This window comes from Lagenorhynchus albirostris, chromosome 1, assembly GCF_949774975.1.
Source record: "Lagenorhynchus albirostris chromosome 1, mLagAlb1.1, whole genome shotgun sequence".
Lineage (NCBI taxonomy): Eukaryota > Metazoa > Chordata > Mammalia > Artiodactyla > Delphinidae > Lagenorhynchus > Lagenorhynchus albirostris.
In genome coordinates this window covers 130844719-130853173 of record NC_083095.1, presented here as the reverse complement: position 1 = coordinate 130853173, position 8455 = coordinate 130844719, and the positions used below count along the sequence as shown (strand labels likewise).

The window sequence follows — 8455 nt, the reverse complement described above, 5'->3', positions numbered from 1 at the left end:
TCTTGGCAGCTCGGCTCAGCCAGCACCTCGGGGGCCTCCTCCTACCCCAAGTGCCTCACTCTCCAACCTGGCTCCGAGTCCAGGTGGCCCAGATGTCCTGGAGCCCCAGCAGGACACAGAGACACAGTCCAGGACTGGCTGAGCTGTCAGCACATCTTTCTTCTGCCTCCCTGGGAGGAGAGGGGCATGGTGTCCCGGCCAGGGTCCTGGCAGAGCGCTGGGGGAACAGCTGGGAGTGCAGGATGGGGAGACTGGAGAGATCAAGGGCAGTGGAGCCAGGGCTGGCCTGGAGATGAAAGCCCTTTGGGCTCTGTTGGGCTCCGGGCACTCCCAGGTGGGGTCCTGCACAGAGGCAGGGGGTGGAGAATAGAACAATATAATAGTTCACACTCGCAGATCCGAAAGAAACCAGGCAGAGCTGAGAAGAAAGCAGGTAGTAAGCCCAATAGGAAATTGAACCTGGGGGACTTTCTTTCACTAGTGCCCTAATGTCACTGGGGAAGGGTGGGCATGTGGGCTCCCAGGGCACTTTTGCAGCCAGAGTCTGGAGGGGAGGATGTTGGGAAGGAGGGGATCAGAAGGACCCAATACCCTCCTTCTATGGGGACAGCAGACTTTCTCCTAGGGCCGGCTTAGGGCAACAGCTTAGTGGTCCCTTAAGGTGGACCTTTACCCTAGCCCTGCCTTCTGGCGATGCCTCACTTACCCCACTGAGAGAATGCAGCAGGCCTCACCCCTACCAGGCTGTTCCACTCACGGTTTCCCCCGTAACACACACACACACACACACACACACACACACACACACACAGAGTAGAAAACCCTACTAGAAAACCCAGTCCACTTTCCACCTCCTCCAGGAAGCCCACCTTGACCATACATTCTCAGGAGGACAATTGCTCTGAGCTTCGGAACCACTTACTCTGACCCTTGATTACAAACCTCTGAGATTGCCTTTTGCTGCTTCGACCAGACTGGGAACTGCCCATGTTCTGCCTTCTCGGCCTCCATCCATGTGTGGCTGTGCTCAGGGACGGAGGCCGAGACTGGGGGTTTGCCTTGTTCTTTTCATACATCTACATCCAACTGGGCCAGCTCCCTGTGTGCCCCGTCCCCCTTCCAGTTTCTTCATCAGGAAGCCTCAAGACAGGAAACCCGAGGGAATGTAGTGAATTCTCGGGGACCTAGTCCCCAGGTCAGGACTCCCAGCAGGAAGTTGATATATCCCTGATCCAGCCCACAGAGCAGACCTGCCTCAGAGCAGAGCAGAAGGTACACTGGGAGGATGATATCTATGCTAAACAGAAAGATGAAGTTGCACCTGTGTCTGGTGGGGGTCTCGAGCACAGGGTCAAGGGTGTGACCTCTGAGTCAGTTCCCTCTGATCCCACTTAGGCAAATGCCCATCCCAGAGAGAAGAAAGTCTGTCTTCTGGACACCTGGCCAGGGCATATAGAGGATAGAGAATACAAAAAAAGCAATCCTGTATAGCAAGACAACCCTTTCATCCCAACAACAATTAAGATGAACATGACCTCAAATCAGATTCCAAAGGCCAAGTGTCTCCCCCTCTGTTGGCTAACAGTGGTTTCATTCAATATTCCGTTGTTCAGGGTTTATGGAGAACCGACCACACACGAGAAGCCATGCTCACCACATTCGTTTTCTCATGTAGTCTTTACGATAACTTAGGAGATACATATCATTAAACCCATCTTACACACGAGGAAGATTGAGGCATACACAGCCAGTAAATGACAGACATATTTCATTCTAGAGCTCTTGTTTTCCAGTTTCATGCTCTATCAGTTATAGCAGGGCATCCCAGACTTTTGGAATACACAGACCAATAACATTTCAAAAATGACTTTTGGGAACAAACACAGGACCCTATGTCAACTTTTTATTTAGCCAAGGACATAAAAAATACCCTCTCCCAGCAGTATGATTTCATAAAAGGGCATTTTAACACAGAAAATGCGACAAGGATATAATGGTAGAATAAAGACAGCCTTCTAAGAAAGGACAGTTGGCAATCTTACCCTAAAATATCCTACCTTGTTCTCTCTTTTTTGGTTAAATTTCAAGCAGAACTGGCCAAAACCTTGGCATTACACTGTGTGGGAGCCACTGCCCTATCCCAGAGCTGCCTCTTTAAGCAAGAAAAATGCCCTCAGACCACGAGCAAATAAACTTCCAGAATTTCCCATCCCCATCTGCCCATCCAGGTTGCCACCAAGTAAGATCTGAGGATGATATATAATAATCAGCTACATCCCCACCCCACCCCCAGCAGGTCGTCTGAATCTCACTGACATTCAGCGTCCCTCCCAGGGAAGGAAGCCCATCTTTCCCAGCCCCTTCTCTCTTAGACCCAGCTCTTTTCTGGGTTTGCATTCCAGGAATACCCAGGCCCCCTGCAGCCCAGCAGGAAGCACATCTGTCTCCCAGAGGTACTCAGTTCCCCATTGCAGCTGATAGCCACAGATCGTCTCCCTATCTCAGTCTAAAGGTAGGGCCTTTCCCTTGCTAGGGCCCCCAGGTCCTGTGTATTGTGTTACAAGACCAACCACAGCAGACCTCAGGCTTTCTAGGCAGTGCTGGAAAGGAGAGGGTGTGAGACCTGAGTGGAACAATGGGGAGAGCATGGAATGGGGGCGCTCCGTTCTTTACTTCCTCTCTGCTTTAGCCATGCCAGACTCAGAACTGCCTCTCCCTCTGGTACGTGGGCCTGTTCCCACTTCATCTGTGTGAGTCAGAGAAGAGCCTGACCTGTGGAGCTCTCGGATGGAGTTCCAGCTCCACCATTTTCTTGCTGTGGGACATTTAGCAAGTCACTTAACCTCTCTGTGCTTTAGTTCTCCTGCTTGCAAATGGGAGTAAGAATGTTAGGTTTAGGGACTTCCCTGGTGGTGCAGTGGTTAAGAATCCTCCTGCCAATGCAGGTGACACAGGTTCGAGCCCTGGTCTGGGACTATCCCACATGCCGCGGAGCAACTACGCCTGTGTGCCACAACTACTGAGCTCGCGCTCTAGAGCCCGTGAGCCAGAACTACTGAAGCCCACGCACCTAGAGCCCGTGCTCCGCAACAAGAGAAGCCACCGCAATGAGAAGCCCGCACACCTCAACAAAGAGCAGCCCCCGCTTGCCACAACTAGAGAAAGCCCATGTGCAGTAACCAAGACCCAACGCAGCCATAAATAAATAAATAAATAAATAAATAAATTTATATTAAAAAAAAAAGAATGTGGGCTTCCCTGGTGGCGCAGTGGTTGAGAGTCTGCCTGCTGATGCAGGGGACACGGGTTCGTGCCCCGGTCCGGGAGGATCCCACATGCCGCGGAGCGGCTGGGCCCGTGAGCCATGGCCGCTGGGCCTGCGCGTCCGGAGCCTGTGCTCCGCAACGGGAGAGGCCACAACAGTGAGAGGCCTGTGTACCGCAAAAAAATAAAATAAAAATAAAAATAATAAAAAAGAATGTTAGGTTGAGCTATGTGAAACTGGAAAAATTTGACCATATTTGGTCCACGAAAATTTCACGTGGTTTAACAAATGAAGTGTGAACTGTAAAGTGCTAGATACATGTCTCTCATCAAATCTGACTCCTCCTCCAGGAAGTCCTCCCTAGCTATCCACAAGCCTCAGTGAGTTCCCCCTCCTCAGATCTCACTGGTTGAGGCATGATTTAGTACACACTTCTTTTCTGTCTTGAGTTTTCTCCTCTTTCCTGAACATGAGTGTAGATTCCCCACAACTTGGATCACATCAAGGGCAAGATCTGGGTCTCCCCCTCCTCTTTCCCCCAGATTGCTAGCATGCCACAGCTGTCCTCCATTATGGTTCTCACCGAGAGGAGACAGGAGAGACCAGGCCTCACGAGGGGTTCCCATGTGCCAGGTTTATCAAACGGTCATTTCTTCACCCAAGGGTGGTCCTAGAGGGTCCTGCATGTCTGGTGTTAATTAAATTGAACGGAAGTGAGGTGCTAGAGGGGGCGGAATTAAGGGACCCTGACCCCTGGCCAGCCTGTGGTACCAGTGTCCCAGGAAGCCAAACCCTGGTTGTAGCCACCTTCTACTTCAAGGAGCCCCTTCAGTGGCATTAACTAACTCCCGGGGTCCCTCATTTGTGTGTTGAGTTGACATTTATGGATTTTCTCTCTGTCCCCCCTGAGTTGGTGTGGAGGTCCCTGAGATGAATCAGACCTATCCTCCCCTCAGGGAGCTCAGTCCTGAAGGGGACACAGACTGCACTGTGTAATCAGTGCTCAGGTTGATGGGAGATCCTGGGCCATGGGACCCCAAAGGGGGGACATGGCCAAGATTTGGGTGGCCAGGAAGAGGCTTCTAGAGGAGGAGATGTCCCTACCATGGGTCACGGGGAAGCTTGTCTGGGTTGACTTCCTGAAGTTGGGGTAGGGCAGCCTAGCTCCTGGCTGACACAGAAGCGCAAAGAAGTGAGTTAAATGGAGGTCTTCCTCCTGTGGTTGGCACACCGGGGCAGGCAGGGCTCACCGCTGGTTAAGAGCACGCTTTCTCAAGGAAACCCAAGGACATTCAGGGATTAGGCCTCCCAGCATCTGTGCAGAGAACTGTCCGCTCAGAGCTGCTCAAAAGTAGAAAGGCCAGCAAGCAGTGATGTCATCACCCTAGTCATTCCCTCTCCGCATGGGAGGTCCTGTGGTCCAGTGGTAGAGAGCAGAAAAGCTCCTGCCAGGCTGCCCCCAACCCCCAGTCTTGCTTCCAAAATTTCTGCTCTGAATGGGGTGGGAGAGATGGTCACAAGTGGGCTGAGAATAAAAAATTCTTTGAAGAAAAACTTCATGTTATTCCTCAGAGACATGGCAGGGCTAGGGGACCTTTTTGCCTCCCTCCAGTCAGACTTTGCTGAAAATCCACCTCAACATTAACCCAGACTCCAACCTTCCCCAGCCAACCCCTTTCCTCTAATGACCCATCCCCACTTCTGAGCTAATCTGGCATGTTGGCCCCGACGGGATCTGAGTAACCCCTGCTTCATCTTGGCAGCCCCCAGGCCTGGGAGAGGGGGTCTGGCAGCCCAGCCTGTGTGGATGGGGGTTGGGCGGTCAGGCTGTCCTAGAGCGCTGGAGAGGGGCAGTGCTGGTGGGATTTGTCCATAAACCCGAGACTGCACACAGAGAGAAGACCACAGCAGGAATCGCTGTTTGGCCTGGGGGGTGGGGGTGAGGAGCGGACTCAAAGGGAGTGGGAGCTGTGCAGCTGCTTGGTAGGGGGCCTGGGTGGAGCAGGAACTCCCCTAGCGTTGGGTGTCACAATTTGGATGAGAACCCAGGGAGAAGGAGGTCCACAGCTAGCCCTAGAGTGCCAGGTCGCCCGGAAGAGCCCGCCTGCTGGCTCCTGCTGCAGCCGGCTAGTCTCCGAAACCCGCATCGGAACCACCCCGGGAGAGGTGCGTGCGGGATCGGACCGCGCACCCGTGGCTGCTGCAGGCTCATTTCCTCGAAGTCTTACCTCGAACGGCTTGGGTCTCACCCGCGCGCCCTGTGCCTCCCGGAGTTCCCCAAGCCCTCCTGGCCGGGTCGCTGCGAGGCTCCGCAGGGGAAAGACCAGCGGGGGATTTGCCCCCTCCTGTGTCACAGGAAAACCCCGGGAGCAGCCCCGACGCAGTGCCTTTCCCGGAAACCCCCCTCTCCAGGCGCGTTGCGGGAAGGCCCGGGGCTCCGCATGCAGACGACCCGCCTCCCCGGAGGAGGGTCGGAGACCCAGCTGAAAAGCATAACCGCTGGGGAGAGGCGGGCCCCGAGCTCGGAGAAGGAGATATCGGGAAATCCCGCCCCACACCCCTGTCGGAACCCTAGGCTTGGGATGCACTCCCAGCCTTTGGCCAAGGAAAGACACTCGAGGGTTGAGGATTAAGGACTCCTCTCACCTCAACCCCTAAGTTCCGGCGAGGGTCCACCCTGCGCCCCCCGCCGGGCCCGCCTTCCCCCCCCCCCCCACTCCCGGCCCCCGGTCCCCGGCCCGCGCGCCACTGCCCCTTTAAGAAGCCCAGGTAGGCCGGCCCGGCTGCGGGAGCCGCTCCTATGGCAACCCGCGAGCTGCGGCGGCTTCATGAATATTCCGGGGCGCGGGAGCCGGGCGCTGCCGGAGGGCGCTCCGGGGGAGGCGGCCGCTGATGTAAGCCCGGCGGGCCGCTGGGCTCCGCTCGGCTGCAGCGGGAGCCCCGGGACGGGCCGGCCGGGCTCGGCCAGAGGAAGCAAGGCGAGCTCGCGAGTGACTGGCCACAAAGCCCGGGCGGCGGGACAGACGGACAGCCCGCCTGCCCGCGGGACACACGCCCCAGAGGAGTGCTGGTCGTGCGCTCTGCGCTCCGGAGCGGTTTTCCGAGCGCCGCGGCCGCAGCGCGGCTTCAACCCGCGCCCATTGTTCCCCGCGGGGGCGGGGCGCCTGGAGCCGGGCCGCGCGCCGCGCCCCTGACCGCGGGAGGGAGGGAGGGAGCGAGAGAGAGCGGGGTCCCCGCGCCCAGCCCGGCCCGGGAGGAGGCGCAGCGCGGCGAGCCCCGGGACCCGGAGCCGGACTGGGAGCCTCCCAGCCGCACGCAACCTGCCCAGCATGGGCGCCTGAGGCGGCTCGGCGCCGGCGGCGAAGGACACGTCCCCGCGGGCGGACTGACCGGCGGGCGGACCTGCAGCGGGTCCGCGGCGCCGCACCCGCGCCCCTGCCCCCGGCCCCTGGAGCCATGGACAAGCTGCCGCCGTCCATGCGCAAGAGACTCTACAGCCTTCCGCAGCAGGTGGGGGCCAAGGCGTGGATCATGGACGAAGAAGAGGACGCCGAGGAGGAGGGGGCTGGGGGCCGCCAGGACCCCAGCCGCAGGAGCATCCGGCTGCGGCCGCTGCCTTCGCCCTCGCCCTCGGCGGCCGCGGGCGGCACGGAGCCCCGGGGTGCGGCCCTCGGGGCGGCAGACAGCGAGGGGTCGACCCGCGGCGCGGGCAAGTCTAGCACTAACGGCGACTGCAGGCGCTTCCGCGGGAGCCTGGCATCGCTGGGCAGCCGGGGCGGCGGCGGCGCCGGAGCGGGGGGCGGCAGCAGTCACGGGCACCTGCATGACTCCGCGGAGGAGCGGCGGCTCATCGCCGAGGGCGACGCGTCCCCCGGTGAGGACAGGACGCCCCCGGGCCTGGCGGCCGAGACCGAGCGCTCTGGCGCCTCGGCACAGCCCGCAGCCTCGCCGCCGCCGCCCCAGCAGCCGCCGCAGCCGGTCCCCGCCTCCTGCGAGCAGCCCTCGGTGGACACCGCGATCAAAGTGGAGGGAGGTGCGGCCGCCGGCGACCAGATCCTCCCTGAGGCCGAGGTGCGCCTGGGCCAGGCCGGCTTCATGCAGCGCCAGTTCGGGGCCATGCTCCAGCCCGGGGTCAACAAATTCTCCCTGAGGATGTTCGGCAGCCAGAAGGCGGTGGAGCGCGAGCAGGAGAGGGTTAAGTCGGCCGGGTTTTGGATTATCCACCCCTACAGCGACTTCAGGTAAGGGGGCCTGGCGATGATCCTGTGGGTTGCCTGAGCGGTTGCAGGCATGCTTCCTCTCTCTCGTCCCTGCCTCTCAGCTGGAGTTAACTTTCCTTCCTCGCGCTGGGAGCTTGGGGCGCCTCTAGGCTCTGAGACGCCCCCAGACTTCCTCTTGTACCGCTCTGAGAACTTTCCTCTGTGCTCAGGCCTCCCAACCTCGTCCTGTCCGGGGCTGGGCCGCATTAGAGGCAAGCTGGAAAGGTGTTCTGAGCCTGGCCTAGCCCTGCCCGCAGCCAAGATGAGGCTTTACCACCTTAAGCCCCACATTCCACCTCCCTCTTCTGGGCTGCAGAGTCAGGGTGGACATTCTAAAGGCTGCTCCAGGTCTTTAAGCCTGCAGAGCAGGGCGCTGAAGAGAAACAGACCTTTCGGCAGCAGGGTCAGCTCCTTGGGCGCTGACCCCAGGCATTAATATCTGCCTTCTGGTGTCCTGGGAAGCTGCAGCTGGGGAGGGAGAGCTGAGCTCCTGGAGGATTGAAGTTCAGGATAAAAGCCTTCTGCACCCACCTTAACCCTGGGCACAGCCCCTCAGGCCAAGTGGTGGGCCAGGAGCAGGCACCCTGGTCAGCTGGCATCTAGACTAGCAGGAGAGCATGACCTTGCTTGTAGTGGTCAGTGAAGATGCCTGGTGTCCTGACTGATGAGCAGTCACCCTGTGACCCTAAGCCCGTCCTGTGCCCCTTCCTCACCCCAGCAGCCCAAGCTCCAGCAGCTGCTAGGTCTTTCATGGGTCAGTGGTGGGTCTGCAAACAAATGGTGTGACTACCAGTCAGGGAGAGGGACCCCACCCCCTCCTCTTCACCTGAGTCAGATGCCACCACTGAAGAGCAGATACCACTCGGGGCCTGTGGGGGTATCTGTGCAAAAAGAGATATTGGTGATTGCCTCTGAAGTTGGGATCAGGGAT

The 8455-nt window shown here is 58.6% G+C and overlaps 1 protein-coding gene across 1 annotated transcript in view; it reads left to right on the top strand.

Moving 5' to 3' along the window:
• The first annotated feature begins 6721 nt into the window (after window positions 1–6721).
• HCN4 (hyperpolarization activated cyclic nucleotide gated potassium channel 4) overlaps window positions 6722–8455 on the top strand; it is a 41252-nt gene continuing 39518 nt past the window's right edge. The window contains exon 1 of the mRNA XM_060169983.1: window positions 6722–7506. Within this exon, the coding sequence (XP_060025966.1) occupies window positions 6722–7506 (785 nt within the window). The remainder of the gene's footprint in view (window positions 7507–8455) is intronic.